The sequence below is a fragment of the Phoca vitulina genome, unplaced genomic scaffold (genome assembly GCF_004348235.1).
Source record: "Phoca vitulina isolate PV1807 unplaced genomic scaffold, GSC_HSeal_1.0 scaffold33, whole genome shotgun sequence".
In the NCBI taxonomy this organism is placed as follows: Eukaryota; Metazoa; Chordata; class Mammalia; order Carnivora; family Phocidae; genus Phoca; species Phoca vitulina.
Window position 1 is genome coordinate 976,475 of NW_022589736.1, and position 20,798 is coordinate 997,272.

Here is a 20,798-nt window from a genome sequence, read left to right on the forward strand (position 1 = left end):
CTGCTGAGGGCCAGATGCGCACTAGGGTACTGGGAACGAGGGGTGAGTGGGGTAGGTGAGCAGGGCACCCTGAGCTCCTGGAAGCCCCTCCCTGCTGTGGTGTGTGTCCTGAGGGGAAGCGAGAGGAGGCTGTGAGAGCCCAAATGCAGGGACCTGCGTCCAGCAATAGAGAGGCTTCTGGGCCGCTTAAACTAACACTGAGTATAAGAATGGAGCTAGCCGCTGGAAAGCCAGAAAGGTAAGCATTCAAGGCTCAGGGGCAGAAGTGCAAAGGCCCTGAGGCAACAGAGGATGGCACACCCCAGGTGCTCCGTGGAGTTGTGTCCCAAGAGAGGCGGCAAGATGAAGTCAGCAAAGCCAGCACGAGTGATGGCCCCAACCCCGAGGGTCCGCCCCACACTCACATGTGCACTTGCTCGCACACAGAGACGGGCGGGGAGCCAGACGCTTACTTGACAGGAACTCGAGGAGTGGAATGGCCATGCTGGCCGTGGCTGAGATGTGCGTGAGCTTCACGACCAGGACGGGAAGCGCCTTGATGATGATGTCGGGCATCTCCACGCTGCAGATGGCCAGCGCCACGACGCACTGGCTAGCACAGCGGTAGATCAGGCCTTGCTCCAGGCAGTACACCATCTCCCGCTGTGGGGCAGCATGGGTGCCTCAGACCCAGCCCGCCACGCCCCCGCCCCTGCCCACAGACAGGTCTCCCCTCACCCACTCCGGAATGTTCTACAGAAAACAAGATCAAGGCTTAGCAGGGTTAGCTTCCTCGTCCCAGGTCCCTGAGCCCCTAACCAGCACAGCACCAGGAGGTGAGCCCTCCCGAGGTGACCGGACAGTGGGGCAGCTGTGGTCAGGCACTCCCTGATGCTTCCCGCCCGCCAACAGCGGCCGGCCGCCCCGGCGCCTCAGCCCACCCTGGAGCCAGAACGCGCTGGGCCCATTACCCCTTTAGTTATGGGCCCCCTCTCCCCACCGGTTGGCCTTATGACAAGGGAGGTTCTGCCTGACACAGCAAGGCCACCAGGCCCACTCAACTCCGGGCGGCCTCCCACGTGAAGATGCCATGCCGTGCCCAGCAGGAGACAAGTGCAGCTCGGGCCACAGCCTCTGGGCAAACCCTGCAGCTCAGGGCCCCACGGACCACTTCGGTTTCATGTAGCCAGCCCCATCCCTCAGACACACTCCGGGCCCCGGGGGTCCTAGGGACACCTTCAGCCCAGCGTGGCCAGCTGGCCAATGGGGCACAGCCAGGAAGAACCAGGCCAAGCGGCACAGGAGCACCCAGAGGCGGGGCAGCGGACGGGCGCGGGGCACCAGCTCCAGACACCGCTGCCGTTGGCTCCGAGCGGCCCAAATCTAGCGCAGGCCCCTCTCCCTGCTGGCTGGGACCCCGAGGGCACTAGCCGACCTCTCCAAGACTTCTGTTCTCTCACCAAAGATGGCCGGCTGACCGAGAAGCATCGGGACTGTAATGGACACGGTGGACGTGCCCAGCAGCGCGGAATCAGGGAGCTGCTGTGTGCCCGCTGACGGCAGAGGCGCAGGCAGATGGAAGTCAGGCGCCCTGGGCCCCACTGCCAGCCTCTCAACACAGGCCCAGCGCTCGTCCCGAAGCCAGGCAACACTCCATAAAAAGAAAAGATGCCGCCGCGTGTGGGAGGGCAGCAGAGGGCCCAGGCCCCCCGGGTGATGCGGAAAACGTCCGGCCGGGCTGGCTGACGCAAACATCCTGCGGAGCAGGCTTGCCTATCCCTCTCCCACTGGGTACCTGTCTGGTTTTGTCCAAGTAATTATGGTAAGAGATCAGCGCCGTCAGCACGGGAACCACAGCCAGATGCAGGTCGGTTCTGGAGAACCCTTCTGGGGTGCCTCGAAGCCGCTCCAGGGTTCTGGGACCTGAAAGCTGAAGACCGGGGCTCAGGTGGCAGCACGCCTGGCAGCAAGGAGAGGGCGAGTGCTAGGTGGCCGAGAGCCCGGGGGGGCCTTCCTACATCCTTCTCTGGCCAAGGGTCTGCCTTTTCAGACGTGGGAGCGTGCCCACACCCAGTGGCCAGGGACAGACAAGTGACAGGGCGCACGTGTCCCAGAAACCCCAGTGAAGAAGAGAGGGGAAAGGAGTCAAGACAGCACACTCAGATGGTGAGTTCAAGCCCTTCACGGAGGTCTCCGATTTCCTGCCCCCCTTGAGCAGGGAAGGGAGGACGGGGCCCCAAGGGCAGGATCTGCACTGCAGATAGGGGTCTGTGTCTGAACGGGACTGCCCTCTCGTGCGTCCACACGTGACCTCCCAGGACCTCGCAGGCGGGGCAGGAAGGCACTAGAGGTGGCCCCACCGCGAGGGGCGGCATTACCACGGAGCAGAGGGCGGAAGACAGCTGGTCGACGCTGCACGGAGACGTGAAGATGAGCACCTTGTAGCGCAGGGACTCGGGCAGCTTGCTGAGCACGAGCTTCAGCACCTTCCAGTCCGCCTCCTGCAGGAAAGAGCGGCCGCTCAGGGGGCGGTCGCGCCCTACAGGGGAAGACGCGCTCTCAGAGCCTCAAGCTGTGTGTGCAGCCAGGCAGCTGCAAGGCCTCTGGAGCCCCTCTGTCCCCACAAGAGCACGTGTTCCTCTGAGAAAGTTCCCTGCTGCACGTCAGCCGCACCCTCCAGATGCCAGGCTGAGCGGGAGGCCCAGGTACAGCCAGTAGCGCCTCTCTGCCCTGAGCTGGCCCTGAACTCCCCACACCTGCCCCACCCTCCCCACGTGCCCACCGGTGACCCGCAGGCTGCCTGCCCAGGACACTGATGCCCATCCAGGGCACCATGAACGCGTAGCAAGAGAAAAGCCCTTATCCTAACTCCAAGGGAAAAGCAGCACGTATTCCTGAATAAGCACAAGCCCAGGAACCCGCTCTAGGACCAAAATCCACTGAGGGCCACCGCAATGAGGAAGACGTGGTTGTGGCTCCCACTGGAACTTGCCTGGCGAGTCCTCCCCACCTCATCGGGGGAGACCACAGCCCGTAAGCGACACCAATGGCCGTGAGTCCTGAAAGCCTTTCCCCAGATTGAGCCTGGGACTCAGAGGCCTTGAAACTTTCACAGGAAGTGCCCGACAGCCCCCTTCGGTGCCAACGCCTGGTGCCCCCAGCGAGGAGAAGCCGCTTCCCTGCATGTGGCCCTCCAGGGCTGACCTAGGCCAGCACAGGCTGCCCAGCCCCGCGGCGGCACACCACTGACCACGTGGCCTCTCTCGCCGGCCCCTGTGCGGGAACAGGCCTCCACCCTGCCCCTCTCCGGCGCGGCCCCAGCTACGTCTCTGCCGGCACCTACCCTACCTCCAGGCTCTGCTTGTCCTGCCCCTGGAACCTCTCCTGCCTTTCAGGGCCTCACTCGGCCCTCCAGGTGCGCCCAACCAGAGGTGACTGCACCCCCCGGTCACACACAGCCCGTCTCTGCCTCCACCTGATGCACGTCATCCAGTGACTCGTCATCCAATGACTCGTTATCCGTCTACACATCTTCATCTTACACCAAAGCCACCTCCCAGAGGCGGGAACACGTCCTCAGCTCCATGCCCAACTCCACATGACGGGCCGCACGCGGCTACAGATGGTTACAGACCCGCCGTAGGCGTGGGGCGGCAGTGCGCACGCCAGCAGTGGGGCCCCGAGGTGGCTGACACAAGGACCGGAGCTGTGCCCGGCGCGGCGGAGGGACTGGCCGGCTCACCTGCTTCAAGCACTGCAGGAGAACGCGGAAGAGCAGGGAGTAGGGCAGAGAGCCAAGCCGCACCGCGGGGCCTGCGGGCGCGGGGCCAGGCGGCCCGGTGGGAGGCGACAGGGGGCCGCTGGCCTTCTTCTCCGGGCCCCTCTCCGGCTCCCTGTGGAAGCAGGCGGGATAAGCACTGAGGCCGCAGGTAGGAACCGGCGTGGGCACCCCGGCCGCCCCACACTGCCATCGGTCGGCTGCGGGACATCCCTCAGACCCACGGGCACCCCCGGGGCAGGGAAGGGCTAGCTCCCTGGCCTGGAGCTGGGGGCACGGCTGACACGCACATGGCGTCGCAGACACAGTAAGGGCTGAACCTCACAGCCCCGTCCTTGCTGGGCAGGCCGAGGCGGTGCAGCGAGTCAGCCCTCAGCAACAGCAGGAAGTCGAAGGCCTGTGGGGAGAAAGCGAGGTCCAGCGAAGCAGGGCCAATGCCGGGCCGACGCCGGGCCCGTCCACTCACACGCCAGCCTCTCTGGGAAAGGCCGTGCCCGCTAACAGCACACACATCCCAACTGCTCCGCGTCCGCGGCAGCGCGGGTGGTACCACACGGCCGTTCCCGGCCTCCTCCCGCAGCGCCCAGGGCCTGCCCCGAGGACACAGGGACAGCACGGCCCGCACCCTGGCCGGCCAGTGCCCCACACCCCCGCTGGCCAGTGCCCCACACCCCCGAGTGCCGGAAAACACAACTCTGCTCAGGCCACCGGCACGTCCTCCAATGAACGACAGGTCACTTAACCACGCTACACAAATGACGGACGGCTGCCCCACCGCGCAGAGGCCCTGGAAGAGACCGAGACTTCCGTCCCAGTGACCTCCGCTCAGCCTGGTGCCAACATCTACAATGGCAGCCGCGAGCCGTGTGCTCTGCCCCACGTGGCCTCGCCCCGCCACCGACAGACCGCGGCCCCAGGGCTGACAGGGCTGTGTCACCTGAAAGCGATGGAATCCCGTCTCCGCCCACACCCGGGGCCACCGCCTGGCTCAGCCCGGCACACAGAGGCCCGCGGACGCAGACAAGGGGAAGGGCAGCAGGTCCTGGCGAGGCTGCAGCCACAGCCAGTGCAGAGGTCGGAATAGTCTGCAGGAGACCCCTCCTGGGCCCCCTGCCACCTCCCCAGCCTGGGGTCCCTGCGGGCACTACCAGGCCCCCAGGAAGCTGGCCACGGCCAGCCGTGAGCAGCAGCGGGGGCGCCCAGAGCTGTGGACGGCCACCGGCCCCGACATACCTGCAGCCGGATGCTGCTTGCAATGGGCAGGGCGTAGTCGTGCCTGTAGTGCAGCTCCATGTGGCTGACGAGCGTCTCATACACACGCACCGCGTGGCTGGCAGGCAAGGCGTACAGCTTGGTCTGCAGAGAGAGCGTGGCAGTCACTTTGAGGGCAGGAGGCTGAAAGGCAGCCAGGGAGCCAGCGCCCCGGTGCCCAGGAGGAGAGGAACAGGATGAGCTCTCCGGAGCGACCGGACAACGCACAAAGCCTTCAGGCTGCTAACTCCGCTCCCGGGACTTTATCCCGTGGACGCTCCCACACATGCACACTCTGTTACGGCAAAACATCAAAAACAACATGTTCGTGTCAGTAGCAGGGAATCCACTAATAAATCTCTGCAACATGTGCAACGGGGACCCGTGAGCCGAAAACACATTCTCCTGCCACCTGCAGAGCAGGACAGACCAGGGGTGAGTGAGGCCCACGGGCTCCAGGGCATGATCCAGGCCTGTCATCCCCACAGCGAGCCCCCTCCCTGACAGGTGAGCCCAGGAGAGGCCAGGTAAGACCTTGGCGTGGGGGGCGCCGCGTGGTGGCATGGGCTGGCCAGGAGCTGGGGGTCCAGCCGCAGCCAGAGCGACCCCTCCATGGTTTGTGGTACTCTTGAGGAGAGCAGCAAGGCCTTAAAACATAGATCACTGCTATTCTTGTTCAAGAAAAATTAACAAAAAAAAGAAAGGGGGTGGTGGGAGTTGGACACAATGCTCAGGCCTATTCAGAAAGCACCGCAGGGGACAGCTACAGCCGGGCTTGCCTGTTCTGGCAGGAAAGACAGATGCAGTCTAAGTCTTCGCTATGTTCACGCTACTTGTGTTTCACACGGATGCAGATTACTTTTTAAACGAGAACCGCCTGACCCAGTACTTCGCCTCAGCTAGCCAACAGCGTGGTACTGTGGCCCCCGCTCTGCAGGGCTGGAGTTCCAAGTGAGGGCAACGGACCACCTTCCCAGCTTCTCAGAGGCAGGAGTCTGGGCTCGCTCAGGCCAGTGCACTCGCTCACCCACCAGAGGTCTAAAGGGGGCCGGGCTCCCGTGACAGGAGGCCACGGAGGTGACGGAAGGCCACGGAGGTGCCGGCCAGCTTTCTGCAAACACTTCAAACTTCTGCACCAGGAAATAACCATCCCATGTAAGCGTTAGAGGAGACACTGCGTGAACGAGAAGCATTTGAGGCCAGTGGTTCAAATACTACATCTTACGTAATACTGATGCTGGCCTGTGAGCTTGAGTGACGCTGTGACGCGGAGAGTCAGTGACAGGCCTGGCGGCCAGCAGCACAACCCAGGCGGGGGCCGACCGGGGGCGTGAAGGGGCCCGGGCGGGCCTGGGAGCACGGGAGGCCGGCCGCGGCGCAGGGGGGCGAGTGCCAACCCCTGACAACAAACTCATCCACGACACACAAAGTCCTCTCACAACTCAGGAAAAAGACAAATGATCCCGTTAAAAAATGAGAAGATCCGAACAGACGTTTCCCCAAAGAAGACATACAAATGGCCAATGGGCACCGGAGGAGGTGCTCATCCTCCTCACGAGGGGCATGCGGACCAGACCACAGGGAGCAGCACTTTACGCACAGCGGCCTGGCTACGCTCCAGAGAAGCACAAGATCTGCGTGCTGGGGAGGACGTGGGGAAGGGCAGCCTCGCGCACTGCTCCCAGAGATGGAGCGGCCCCTGTGGAAGACAGTCTGGCCGCTCCTCGAATGATTACGCCCAGGGTCACCATCCGAGCCGGCAAGTCCACTTGCAGGCGTGCACCCAAGAGAAGTGAAAACCCATGTCCACACACTGGCACATGGACGTTCACTGTGGTGGGATTCACAGTGGCCCAAAGGTGGAGCCACCCAGTGTCCATCAGCACAGGAACCGATAAGCAAAGACGGCAAATCCACACGAGGGACGACGAGCCATCCGAGCCACTGAGCCCTGCTACCAGCCAGGTGAGCCTTGAGACACTCAGAGCGCGCACTGCACAAGTCCATCGTTATGAAACGTCCGGAGCAGGAAGATCCACGAGACACACAGTGGACTGGTGGTTGCCAGGGGCCAGGGTGCTGAGGGGGAATGGGGAGGGACTGCTAATGGGTGTGGAGTCCCTTCTGGGGAATGAAGACGTTCTAAAGTTGCAGTGATGCAGCGATGGCCACACAAGTCTGTGGAGATACTGGAAAATCCACTGGATTACATGCTTGAAGTGCATCAATTCTCTGGTACGCGAACTGTATCTCTCAACAAAGCTACTAAAAGCACCCCGCAACCACAGGGCCAAAACGGACAGCAGGCCTCCCCACCTCGGCAGCGGTGGTGAGAGCTGGTGGGGGGGGGGGGCGGGGGGGCAGCCCTAGCTTGGGGGCATCTCTGCAAAGACTGGCCCTGCAGCCCTCATGAGCCCCCGCGCTGGGACAAGGAGTCCGGGTCACACTGGGCTGCCATCTGCGACCCCCAGGGACTGCCCTGGTCTCCCCAGAGACGTGTCCCTGCAGAGCAGCGTTCCAAGGGGCGCCTGGTTGGCACGCCCTCCCAGAAGAGCAGAGGCCCACCTGAAGGATGACCAGGAGCCCCAAGACGGCGGTCTTCACATCCTCTAAGGAGGCTGAGTACGCCGCCACATCTCTCTCCTCCAGCTCAGGGGGTGGAGAAAGGGAGCGGGCAATCACCTTTAGAGAGAAAATGTGGATTCAGCTCCCCGGCTTGGGGCTCCCTCCAGCAGCACTGGTCAGACGCAATACTTTCTCCTTTATTTTTCAAAATCTGCATTTTACACATCTGAGGAACCGTTCAGAAAGCGCGTATTTCACAGTTAAGAGAAGAACATGCTGGTTATGCAGAAGGACAATGTGCCCAAGCCCCAGTGCCCAGCCCAGCTCCCGTGGGGCACGGCCACAGGTGTCTCCCAGGACCCGCCACAGCGCCAGCCCGGCCACATCCCTGCTGGGAGGGGAGCCCTGCCTGAGACGCAGCCCATCGCTCTGCGGAGAATGGGGACAGAAGGTCCAGGGGCCAGTGCTGCTGTGGGGCTTGGCCACAAACTGGGGCCCTTCTGGCAGCCCAGGTACCCAGAGCCCCGGGCTCAAGTGGCCCTCACCTTTTCCACAATGTCCAGCAGGCTGTTGAAGTGGTGCGTATGACAGCCTTCGGCCAGGTCCACCAGCAACTGGGTGGCCAGTTTCCGGACTTGGGGGTCTTTGTCCTCGGGGACGTGGGAGAGCTGGGAGATGACCACTGAGCTGATCAGCTCCTCCTGTGGCAGCACAAGCCGGTGGGGGGGTGAGTCACGTGGGGCAAGGATGTGGCAGCACCTGAGGGGCGCTCTGCACAGCCCCTCAGCGGCCCAGGCCCACAGGCCCGATGCACCAACGAGTGTCCTGCCTAGCTGCTGCCCATTCGATGTCACAGCGGTGGGCCCCCATGTGCATGTGCCTGGGGTAGGAAGACCCTGTCCCTGACATCACGGGGTCCGCTGTGATGGGCAGTGTGATGACAGCTTTCAGAGGCAGGTACAAAGCACCACAGCAGCAGAGAGCAGGACAAGACCGACCCTGACATGAGGAAGCTGAGAACCCAGAGGGGCTTCCTGGAAGAGGCAGCACTGAACTGGATTCCAAGGGACAGAGATACAGGAAAAAGGAAGGCTAAGAGGGAAGGAGTGGGCAGACCGGTTCTGGGAACACCAGAAACGCTGGTGAGGCTGCCCTGAAGCCACACAGAGTCTGAAGTGCAGCTCCTAGGGGAACGGGCATGCGAGCAAGGGCATGCAAACGTGTCTGAAGGATGGACTCTGGCCACAGACCAAGTAAAGGACAGACCAGAGGGAAAGAACCAACAGTAGAGAGGAAGGCAAGACATGGAACCACAGTGGTCAGGCCGGGACTGGAGAATGTGAGCACAAAAACAAAAAGAAAACTTCCCTACAGGCGACTCTGCTCAGAACTTTTGTTCTAGGTCCCGAGCAGGCCCACGATCCCTGAGGGTAGCCCCGCGACTCTAGGCCCAGCACAGGCCTGGCGGGAGGCAGGAATGAACATCCAAGCGCACAAAAAGGGGGTGAACCAAGCCTGTTAAGAGAGCCTGCCACAGAAAGGCACCTGTTGGACCCCAAATCCAGGGCAGACCCAAGAGGCTCGCAGAGACCCCACCCCTCGAGCCCACTGACCCCAGGGCGTCCCCCCCACACCGCCCAGCAGGACTCGCACCTCATAGAACTGCCTGTTGATGAGCAGCACGAAGGACAGGACATCCAGCACCTTGATGCGAACGGCACTGCGGGATTCATTCCTGGGGGCAGGGTACACCTGCTGGGGCTGGGGTAGGGGGCAACAGGCCCCAGCTCACCCTGCGCCCCAGGCCCACACGCCTCCGCGGCAGGGGAGAGCCACTGCGGACTCCGCCCTCATGGGGCCTGGCTTGCCAACATCCAGACCAAACACGGGGCAATGGGGCAGAGCGCTCAGCCCCCAGAGCAGTGTCTTTCTAGATGACCACTCCACAGAAGCAAGCACACACAGGTGCCTCAGAGAACCCTGTCCTACCGGAAGACCAACCTGCTACCACTCCTTCCAAGAATGAGAAAGGAAAACCCTGACCGGACCGAGCCCGGGCTCCAGGGGCAGGCCGGCCCCCGAAGGCTCCCTACCTGAAGAATCTCTCCATCAGCAACTGCAGGTTGTGAATCCAGCCGTCCTTCGCCGGATGGATTGACTGCGCCCTGTAGGTTATTAAGTTTAAGAGGGAGGACTCCTGTGGAAGAAGAAGCCTGGTGTTAATGAGCTGCTCTGCCCCGAGGAGATTTTCCTACACTCATGGCCGGCCGGGCTGCTGGCCCCGGGGGCGGGGGGGGGGGGGTCTGCTTACAAATGCCAGCCACTTCCCCAGGTGGGCAGTCCACACAACAAAGGCGCTAATAGCGGTGAGAATTCACTTAAAGACCCACACAAGAGCCTTGGCATCAGGCTGTGGGTTTCTGGCACGAGAGCTTCCTGCTGCCCGGTGTGCAGACGCACCAAGCAACAAGTCTCCACGGAGCCAGCCAGCACCTTCCTCCGCACAGGTGGGAGGAAGCCGATGGTTAGGCTAGCGCCTGTCTGACCGTCCCACACGCAGTCAGCCTGCTGACGCCCCAGCAGACTTCCCGGGAAAGCAGGAGCCTGCTGGCCAGCCCTTCAATTCAAACTCACACAGACCAATTTCAGCCGCGGCGTCCCACCGCTCCCCCAGCAGCCAACCCTCAACCACCCTCTTGTGCGAGTGCCAAAGGCCCCGCCAAGTTGGGGGAGAAGCGATCTTACAGGCCTCTGGTCTGCGCATCGCTCAACCAGCTCAAAGTATCTCTCCTGAGAGCCGTGGAACTCATTCTGGTCACACAGCTCTTCCACTGTGGTCAGCAGGTCGTGGACGATGGCTCTGAGCTCCGGGCTGTCCAGGCTCTGCAACACAAAGGTACAGTCACAGAGGGGTGACTTCAGCTCCCCTCAAGGACTCGGCCTGAGTCCTGAGCTCCAGCGAGCTGCATGCAGACACCCCTCAGGCCTTCCCACTGGGACACGGGGCAGCCGGGCCCTTCTCGCTCGTTTGGGAAGTGAGGGCCCCAGGGAGTCCTGCTCTGCCCATCCAGCAGGCCTTAAAGGGATCGACTCCGAGGATGTTCACGTGTCCCCAAGGCTCAAACATCTCCTAGAGGCCCCAGGGCTGTGGCCTCCCAACCTGCCACTCCAGGGTGAAGCAGGGCCTGGCTAGCTGGTGGGTGACAGCGGTCGGTCCAGCAGCCAGACCCTGAGGAACGACAGTCCAGTCCTCAGTCCACTAGCCTGGCCGCGCACATCCCCAAGCACAGGCCCCGGTCCCTGGGCCCCGCCCCCCGCCCCCGGGGGAGACCCTGCCCTGCTCCCCAGGGAGGCCCCTGGGGAGATCCCTGCCCCAAGCCCATGCAAGACACTGCAGTCCCCGTGCTGCACCATGTCCTCCCCTCCCCGCCCCGCTAGTACTTCAGCCAAAGTTGCGGCAAACTGGGAGCCATCCCATTACCCTTCTGGCCTCAAGTGACACCAGACCCACCCCTCGCCCACCTGCGTTCCCAAAGCGCGGAGCAGCGTCAAAGCCGGCCATCTTCAGCAGGTGAGAGTGCAAGGAGCTGTCCGAGCACGCGGCGGGGCAGGCACGGAGGGAGCGCTCCTCATCGGGAGATGAGCCGCAGACCCCCAGCTGCCCCGGCAAGGGCCCCATGGCCTGCCAGCCCACCGTCCCAGTCCCCCCCACCCCCCGGTGCCCACGGCCTTCTGGCCACCTCACCTGGAGCTGCTGAAGCAGGCGCTCCATGATGTTCAGCAGGATGTCCCACGCCACAGCCTGAAGCTCCCTCCGGTACTTCTTGATGAGTCTGGTTATAGAGAGGACGATTTCGTAGGACACCACCTCGTTCGGACAGGTCATGGCCTGGAACAAGAGACCCAGGGAACACACAGTGGTCAGCCGCTTCCCACTCCTGCCCGGCAAGCCCCCCATCCCATGGCCCTCAGGACCGCCTCTCCCGGACGTCCTCCCCACACGTCTCTCACGGGCCACAGAAGAAGTCTCTCAGGAGCCCAGAAACAGTCTTTCTACCCCGGCTCCAAAGGGCTGGACTCAGCCAGACCACTCGCTGCCGATCCTGGGCCACTGGCTCACCAGCCTAGAGACCCAGAGTGCTACCCCTGCAAACCGAGGGCAAAGACCATGACCTCCACCGCCCGAGTAGCGGGTCGTGGCAGGAGGGACGAGGCTCGGGACACTGTGCAGCACCGGGCACCCGGGCCCGGCTCACAGGGCGCCCTGCCCACGCTGAGAACGTGCACAGCAAGTGCCCTGAACGCCGGCAGGCACCACGGACACAGAAGCTACATCTCGGGCATCTCTCTAGAGCAAGAGCAAGACCAGCGCTTGCCGAGATAAAACCGCCACCTTGGGGGGTCTGAAGCAGTTCTGATGCTTATCTACAGGAGGTGAAACCTGTTAAGACAGAACCTTACTTAAAAATAAAACCCTCGGGGCACCTGGGTGGCTCAGTCGTTAAGCGTCTGCTTTCGGCTCAGGTCATGATCCCAGGGAACTGGGATCGAGCCCCGCATCGGGCTCCCTGCTCCGCGGGAAGCCTGCTTCTCCCTCTCCCACTCCCCCCACTTGTGTTCCTGCTCTCGCTGTGTCACTCTCCTTTGAATAAATAAATAAAATCTTTAAAAAAAAAAAATTTAAAAATAAATAAATAAATAAATAAAATAAAACCCTCCTGGGCGCCTGGGGGGCTCAGTCGTGGAGAGTCTGCCTTCGGCTCGGGTCATGGTCCCAGGGTCCTGGGATCGAGCCCCGCATCAGGCTCCCTGCTCCGGGAAGCCTGCTTTTCCCTCTCCCACTCCCCCTGCTTGTGTTCCCTGTCTCTGTCAAATAAATAAAATCTTTCTAAAAATAAAATAAAATAAATCCTTCCAAGGGTCCTAAACTTCATGGTCTCCAAGATACAAAGCAAGTGACCAAAAGCCACGCCCCCCCCCACTATGGTGCACAAACCCAGTCACCTCATAAAATGACGGCAGCACAGATGTCGGGGAGTTCTTGAGGGAGTAGAGTCGGTGTGCGCCCCAGAGAGCCATGCCCACAAAGAACACAGCCCCTCTCAGCAGTGGGGCATCTTCCATGTAGGCTCTGGAACAATCCGCAGGAAGACCACGTGTCAGGGGAGCCCGCGCAGCCTCCCCAAGCTCCCTGCTCTTACAGGGCAGGTACACGGAATGTAAGCTCTAACTCTAGCGCAAGCTTCCGAAGCAGCCACCTCAAAGGGACAGGAAAGCTCTCAGCCCCCTGGAGAAGGCTTTGTGGCAGCTGACCCAAGCCACCTGGCCTGCCCAGGTCCGCCCAGGCCCGGCGCACACTCGCCTGTCCTCCATGATACGACACATGTTGTAGATGGCACTGTGGCCCAGATGGGTGCCCAGGAGGTTACGCATCAGCTGGGAAACAGAATGCACCGCCGTCAGAGATGGGCAGAAAGAAGCCCCAGGCCCCGGGGGCCAGCCTCGCGCAGCCACCGCTCTAAAGCCCTCTGCGTCCAGCTGCTTCTCCGCCACCTCCTCCCAAACACAGAGGCTGTAGAATTTTCAAAATGCTGCTAAAACCCTGGCCTCAGCTCAGCCCCCTGGGAAAATGTTACTGGATTCCCCTCAACAGGGCAGATGGCCATTCCCTGAACACAGCATGGCCCTTGTCCTATCCACGTGCCTGGCTTTTAACTTCATCCGGGGAAGAACTCTCCAGAACAACAGTTCAGACTCCCACCTTCCAGCAAGGCTCACAGAGCTCCTTGACGTTGATGGTACGGCAGAGGGTGACGATGAACAAGGGGAGGCTCTCAGCCGGCAGGCAGTTGTAACAGACCACGGCATCCAGCACCTGCAGGGAGACCTGGGGAGGGGGGATAGGGGTCACGCCGGCCCTGCCCTGCCTCCCGCCCGCAGGGAGGTGACCCCCTAGCCTCCTTCCCACCCTCCTTTGGTTGGTGACTACCGCCCCTCCCCACTGCCAAAGCAGCCTTCCTTAGAACAGCAAGAGCGAGTGAGCATCACCATCACTGTGGGTCACCCCATCCTGAACTACGACCCCACGACGGAGGTCATCCAACCAACCGCCCTTACTGCAGAATCCTGAGTACCAGAGAGGCCAAGCAGCCGGCCCAGGGCCACACAACCAGTGAGGGGCAGTGCAGGGCTTGACCCCAGAGCTGGGGTTTCAAGCACTCTGCCACCCGGCCCACCCAGAAGGAGGGTGAGAGGAACCAACCCTGGGGAGGACCAGCTACTAACCTCTATGTCCACGGATGACACGGTCTGGACACACAGCAGGCAGATCATGCTGTTGGAGGAAGCGAAAAGTCAGCGGAAGGATGTTTCTCAGAGACTGCGTGGCTCCGTCTCACCTTATGGTGACTCTACAAGTCAGTTAAATCAAGAACTTGACCCCCTGACGGCTCCACTCACCCACAGACAAGCAGGTGCCTGCCCTGGGCCAACCACTGCTCAGCGCTGGCTGGAAAGCACCAGCAAGACCCAGCCCCTGCCCTCACGGCTCCCAGAGTACGTGAACAAACAACAAAGACGACGATACAGAAACCTCAGCTAGGGACACCTGGGTGGCTCAGTTGGTTAAGCCTCTGCCTTCGGCTCAGGTCATGATCCCAGGGTCCTGGGATCGAGTCCCACATCGGGCTCCTTGCTCAGCAAGGAGCCTGCTTCTCCCTCTGCCTGCCTCTCTCTCTCTCTCTGTGATAAATAAAATCTTTAAAAAAAAAAAGAAACTTCGGCTAACGTAAATCGTCTAGTAAAAAGAAAATGCTATCGTTCTATAAATGTTAAGCACAGGGCGGCTACGCTGCTCCCAGCATCTCTGACTATTTGCTGATTCCAGCAGCTTTAGTCACGCTGCAGAGCTACACACAGCGCCCCAGGCGGCAAGACTATGATCAGAAGGACGTTACTGGAACTCTTCTTACTGGACCATTGATGCAATGTATTCATCCAGGTAGCAGCTGTTGAACTTGACCAAGTTCACGAGCACCAGGAGGAATTCTGAGGACAGGCCGACGTCCATCCACTGCAGGACAAACCCAGCTGAGGAGGAAGAGGAGAAGAGCGATGTACTGCCTACTCACCTCCTCCCCAGGAAAACACCCTGGTCCCTTCCGCTGCTGTCATCCACGTCACCTGCCCCATGCAACAGCAGGCCATGTGCAGGCCGACGGACGCTCAGACTGTCAGCTCGGACTCTGAAATTTACCAGCCCCCAGGAGGCACTAAGGGGGTCCAGGCTGAGGGGCAGTAGCAGGGTTTGTGTGTTGGATGCTCAGAGCCCGGGCCCCTGAGGCTGGGCTGTGCGAGCATCACTGGGCACATGTCTAGGAGGCAGATTCCTGGCCCTCTACGCCTCCCTGAGACTCAACAGGGACAAAAGCCACACTTGGCCGCTGGCCAAATCACCTTAGAAAACCTGAGCATGGCCGCCAATCAGCACCTGTCCTGGAGACAGCTGAAGCCCATCTCTGGGCCCCAGTCAGACTGACTTCCTCCTCTTTCCTCTTCTCCTCACAGCGATGACATGAAACCTCAAGACCCACGGAAACGTCACCCCATCAGGACAACAGAGAGGAAGGCCAGCCAAGGGGAGGGCTAGGAGGTCAGGCCCAGGGCACAGAGAGACCCAAGAAAACACGAAGAGGCGGCCCCAGCCCCCAGAAACCTCAGGGTACCCTGGATAAAATACAGGCTGACGCCTGGGTCAGCAGCACACTCTCCCTACAACAGAACTCGGACCACCTCCTGCCCACCTAGTAGGCCTCACTCCCCAGGGACTCTGAGCCAGCAGGTCTGGAGAGAAGCCCAGGACTGTCCATCTCTAAGCTCCCCAGGAGACGGTTGGCTGCTCCAGGCCGCACCCGGGAAGCAGAACCTCGTGGTGCCGTGCCCTCTGCAGGCCATCCCTGTAAACTGCAGCACCCCCTCTGCACCTCAGCAGCCTTCTGGCATCCGGGGTTCAACGGGATCCCCCAGGCCAGAGAAACCCCACAGCCACTGTGGCACCCACCCAGTTCTTCTTCCAAGTAGGTGATGTGTCTCCCATTGTCCGTGAGGGCCTTGAACACTTCCAGTCTCTCGTGGAGGTCTTCATTAGAGGGGTAATCCTTGATGACCTTAAAGAAGAGGGCCCTGAGAACGCCCAAGCGGTCCCCCTGAAGATAGAAGCACACGCTCAGCAGTCCTGCCAGGACCCCCGCCAGTGGGGTTTCCCGCACAGCCATACACAGTCCAAGTACAGGGGGCTCTAGGACTCCCGACCCTGGGACCCCTTCTCCTTCCCACAGGCACTGGCTGTAAACGACAAACTGGGCACGTCAGAGCGGCTCCAGATAAGGGGTGTGTGTGTGTGTGTGTGTGTGTGTGTACGCGCACGCATGCATGTGCACTCGTGTGTACAGCACCTACTGTGTGCAATAAAATGTGTGTATGCGCGTGCGTGCACGTGCACTCGCGTGTACAGCACCTACTGTGTGCAATAAGGTGTGCGTATGCGCGCGCGTGCATGTGCACTCGCATGTACAGCACCTGTGTGCAATAAGGTATGTGTACGCGCGCGTGTGCACGTGCACTCGCGTATACAGCACCTACTGTGTGCAATAAGGTGTGTGTACGTGCGCGCGTGCATGTGCACTCGCGTGTACAGCACCTGTGTGCAATAAGGTATGTGTACGCGCGCGTGTGCATGTGCACTCGCGTGTACAGCACCTGTGTGCAATAAGGTGTGTGTGTGTACGTGTGCACGTGCATGTGCACTCGCGTGTACAGCACCTACTGTGTGCAATAAGGTGTGTGTGTGTACACGCGCACGTGCATGTGCACTCGTGTGCACAGCACCTACTGTGTGCAAGCTCTGGGTACAGCGGTGGGCGAACAGCAGGGGACAATGCAGTTCCAGCCCTCCTGGGGCTCGTGGCCAAGAAGAGACGTGCTTGTGCCTGCACGTAACAAAAACGGTCTGACTACTCTGCGAGGGGACAGGCCTCTCCATGCAGCAGGGGTGTGGAGGGCTGGAGGAAATGCACAAGACGGGAGGGAGCCTTCCAGGCAGGAATGCAGAGGCCGCCTGCGGTTCTAGGAGAGGCTCAGAGCAGCATGGCCACAGCCCGGAGCACAGTGAGCCATGGACAGAGGCCCAGGCCCAGGCCAGGGGCATGAGGGCATCAGGAGGCCACCCGTCTCTCATGGTGGGCACATCCCCATCATTTTGCATGAACAGCCTCATCGACACCCCAAAACATTCCAGAGGAGGCAGGAAAAACAGCCATCCCCATTCTAAGGGAGAGGAGGTGGAGGCCCAGTGACTTGCCCGGGGTCCCCCGGGTTCGAGAGGCTAGGGTGCCCGCTCAGGCAGTTGAGCTGCAGAGACCTGGCACCAGATGCCCTCCCCAAAGACCAGAGTCCATGCGTGGCACAGCGGGAGCAGTCCGTGGCTGCCCGACGTCACCCCCCCACCCAGGCCAGCTCCACCTGCACACAGACCCGCTGCCCATTACCTGCCCCTGCACTATGGCCTTCAGCAGAGCCAGCACTGCGTGCCGGGCCTCCGGGGGCCGCTCCGGGTGCAGCAGGTCCGCCACGGCCTTCCACAGCGCCTCTACTGCATGCTGCCACCAGCAAAGAGGGACAACGGTTAGGGGGTGCTGGCCCCTCCACTCAGGGCTCAGTACCATGAGGGAAGGACGGAGAACAGTTCTTCTGACTTAGAACTCACTCCCCTAAAGCCCACATGTCATGCACCTGTCACAGCACACGTGACCCGGAGCCTGCAGAGGGGAACGGCTGCAAGCTACTTCAAACCCGCGCAGGTCCTGGCCACAGCTGGGGGGGCGGGGCGGGAGAGGGAGGAGAGCAGCAGGCCAGGGGAGCTGTCCCAGTGCCCCCAGGGATCGGCCAGGAGTCCCCCTTTAGAGCGTGCTCAGACTCCAGTGAAAAAAGCCACTGAAAGAGTCTCAGAACCAGGCGGGCCTGGGTCTGCAGCCTGACCCAGAAATCCCATTCCCCTGGCCTCTCTGTACCAGCTGAGGGCCACTCTGTACCACACGCCTGCCAAGCCTGTGCTGCCGAGAACACTGTGGGCTTCTGGAATCTGCCTCCCAGGGTACCTGGTTCCTGTTCCCTGCAGCTACCCAGAATAAATCTCTCTTGTCACCTGCCCCACATTAACCATCCCGTGCTCCCTTCAATCAGGGTTTTCAGACCACTCAAACTTTCCTGGGCTCACTTCTCTTAGGAGGGAACTAAAACATCCTTTAGATGTTGTCTGACCCACATCCTGACCGTTTCAGGATACTGTGGAACTTTCACCTCCTTTGTCCTACGCACAACACTCCTAGTGACAAAGCCTAAGCCACAACAAGACGCAGATCCCGACCCAGGGGACTCTGCCAGCCTCTCGGGGTTATCTATTCAGTCACAGCCCCCCCCCCCCCAAATACCTATGCAGCCAACTTCATGGACGCAGAAGCCTATGTTCACATTTATCCTCAGTAACGTACAGCCTGCATGTTTCAGATGACCTGTGGATATCGTGGTTGCTCTCCCTCCCCCTTAGCAAATCCCAATCTGCTTGGTCCACGTCTCCTCCCAAGTTGCCCATATAATCTCCAGGCCAAGCTACAGCAGAGCCCTTGAGGTGCTCTCATGACAACTTCCCAGTCTGTCCTCGGGATGCCCAGAGAGAGCCTGCAAACATCTGCCCGAAATAAATAGGCTTATGTCTGTGAGGTTGCTCAATGCCACCAACTAGACACCTCTCCCAAAAAGACACCGGAAATGGCATGCCTTGAGTCACACGGTTTCCTGATGTTCCCCTACCTTCCTTGGGATACGAAAAACCAAGTAAGCATGCGTTTACGCAAGTCACTATTAAAGCCTTTCTCGGAACTGCCAGAAAAACCTTAATGCCTGTGCTCCCCACCTCCATGTGTGAGTGACCCCTAAGGGTTATGCTCAGAGCATTTCCAGAAGCTCCCCTAAAAGGGTGCAGTCAGCGGTCAACCCTGCTCCTAGAAAGAGCCAAATCAGACTTCTCAACAGCAGCCAACTGAGGCAGACCTACCTACCTCTTCAAATTTCTTCGTTTTTGCAACTTCGCAGATCTGCCCTATCACCCGGATGCGATTGTTGATACCACATTCAACACTCAGTTCCTGGCAAGAGAGGAAAGAAGCAAAGGGGCCAGCGCTCAGGCAACGGGTCTCCTTAACCGCCAGTCGTCACAGACCACCCCAAGAATTCCCACGCTGGAGACCTGGCCTGGCTCTTTCTGAAATCGGGGACCACAAGAGTTTACTACTCTGTTTCAGTGGGGTGAGAACAGATTACTTCTCTTTTTCATGACATTTCGTTTTGCTGAGATAAAATTCACATACCAAAATTAGCTGTTTGAACAATTTAAAACTGTACAACTTAGCTTTTAGTATGTTCACGAGGCTTGCAACCACCTCCACTGACTCCCGAATATTTTCATCCCCTAAAAGTACAACTTCACACCCATTAGCAGTCACCCCCCATCCCCTCAGGCCCCGACACATGCTGATCGACTTTCCGTCTCTAAGGATTCACCTATTCTGGACATTTCATAGAAATGGAATCACACGTTATGTGGGGGCCTTTGTGTCTGGCTTCTTCCACTTAGCATGTTTTCAGTGTTCATCCACATTACGGCATGTGTCAATACCGCATGCCTTTTTTTTGCCAAGTAATAGTCCATTGTACGAATGTCATTACATTTTGTTTATCTGTTCACCAGTTGACGAACGTTTTGGTTGTTTCTGAATGGGAAACCTCACAAGTGCAGAAACTCAGCATTTATAAAACACGGTGCCAGGGGGCACCTAGGTGGCTCAGTTGGTTAAGCGTCTGCCTTCGGCTCAGGTCATGATCCCAGGGTCCTGGGATCGAGCCCCGCATCGGGCTCCCTGCTCTGCAGGAAGCCTGCTTCTCCCTCTCCCACTCCCTCTGCTTGTGTTCCCTCTCTCGCTGTGTCTCTGTCAAATAAGTAAATAAAATCTTTAAAAAAAAAAAAAAAAAAACATGGTGCCAGGATGTGGTAGGGGGATTCAAATACACACCAGAAAACAAAGACCCGCTCGTTCCAGGAACTCACAAATTACCAGGTTAACACCTGGCTATAACCCTAATCACCCGTGGAAACCAAGCACGGCGTTTTAGCCGTGGCTAGTGAAGTAGGCTCTCCAGCACGGACATCCTAGTACTACCTCAAGTGTGCTAGCCGCAGTCCCCAAGGTCCTGACTTCCTGCACCTCTGAAGGAAAGATGTACAGGCTTCCACAGCACTGGGGACAGCAGTCCCACTTCCCACAGAACCTGGTGACAGACGGAACCCAGCCTGCCCTGCACCTCCCCACAGCCTAGCAGGGCAGACAGGGCAGCTCACTCACTCTCAGGATGTCCGCCGTGATGATAAACTCCGTCTGTTTGCCCTCTGCAGACCTGGGGTTTGGCCTCGGGGTTCCCAGTCCCAAGAGAATCCTGAACTTCTCCTTCAAGCCTGAATCTTTGCTTGTTGGCTTGGCCATGGTGGGCAGGGACGCAGCAGAGGCCGCTTCTGCGTCGAGAAAACAGGGGGAGAGCTCAGGGCAGCTCCCCACACCTGCCCCGCTGCCGACCTCCGGCCGTCCACCCGGGAAGCCTAGGTCTCGGGTGGGCACGACCCTCCCACAGCTCCCGGGAGGAACTTAAGCACAGCCTGGCGGTCCCGGCCAGCAGCGGGCACCGGGTGAGGGAGGGGAACCGCGGGCTGGGGCTCCGACGCTCGCCCTCCCTCTCCTCCCCGACGTGGGGGAGGCCTGTCGCGGACGCCGGAAGCAGGGGGCCCCTCGCACCCGCTCCGTCTTAAAACCAAGGACTGCTCGAGCGGCTCCAGGCAGAAGGCCGGGGCCGTGACACTGCGGGGTCCGCCCCCGCCGCCTCGGCGCCGAGCAGCACCTCCCCTCTCCCCGGCGCGGCCGCCGCCCCCTGCCCCATCGCGGCCGGGCCACACGGTGGTCCGGGCCGGCGTCGGCGGTCGGGCGCCCGCGAGCCACTCACCCCACGCTGCGCCCGCCGCGCGCCGGGCCGTCCCGGCGCGGAAAAAGGAGCGCTACCCCGGCCCCCCAACCCCCGAGCCGCCGCCGGAAGCTTGGTCCGCACTTCCGGCAGCGGACAGGGG

The 20,798-nt window shown here is 60.5% G+C and overlaps 1 protein-coding gene across 1 annotated transcript in view; it reads right to left on the bottom strand.

The window, feature by feature from the left end:
- TSC2 (TSC complex subunit 2) overlaps window positions 1-20,779 on the bottom strand; it is a 33,746-nt gene extending 12,967 nt beyond the window's left edge. The window contains 22 exon segments of the mRNA XM_032425548.1: window positions 453-642; window positions 1,775-1,909; window positions 2,358-2,480; window positions 3,722-3,872; window positions 4,048-4,154; window positions 4,991-5,113; window positions 7,574-7,690; window positions 8,119-8,274; window positions 9,227-9,308; window positions 9,667-9,770; window positions 10,319-10,456; window positions 11,319-11,462; window positions 12,578-12,704; window positions 12,936-13,009; window positions 13,335-13,460; window positions 13,859-13,907; window positions 14,545-14,662; window positions 15,633-15,777; window positions 17,119-17,229; window positions 18,688-18,774; window positions 20,029-20,195; window positions 20,678-20,779. Of these exon segments, the coding sequence (XP_032281439.1) occupies window positions 453-642; window positions 1,775-1,909; window positions 2,358-2,480; window positions 3,722-3,872; window positions 4,048-4,154; window positions 4,991-5,113; window positions 7,574-7,690; window positions 8,119-8,274; window positions 9,227-9,308; window positions 9,667-9,770; window positions 10,319-10,456; window positions 11,319-11,462; window positions 12,578-12,704; window positions 12,936-13,009; window positions 13,335-13,460; window positions 13,859-13,907; window positions 14,545-14,662; window positions 15,633-15,777; window positions 17,119-17,229; window positions 18,688-18,774; window positions 20,029-20,166 (2,545 nt within the window). The 5' untranslated portion in view covers window positions 20,167-20,195; window positions 20,678-20,779.
- Between the last annotated feature and the right edge of the window lie 19 nt (window positions 20,780-20,798).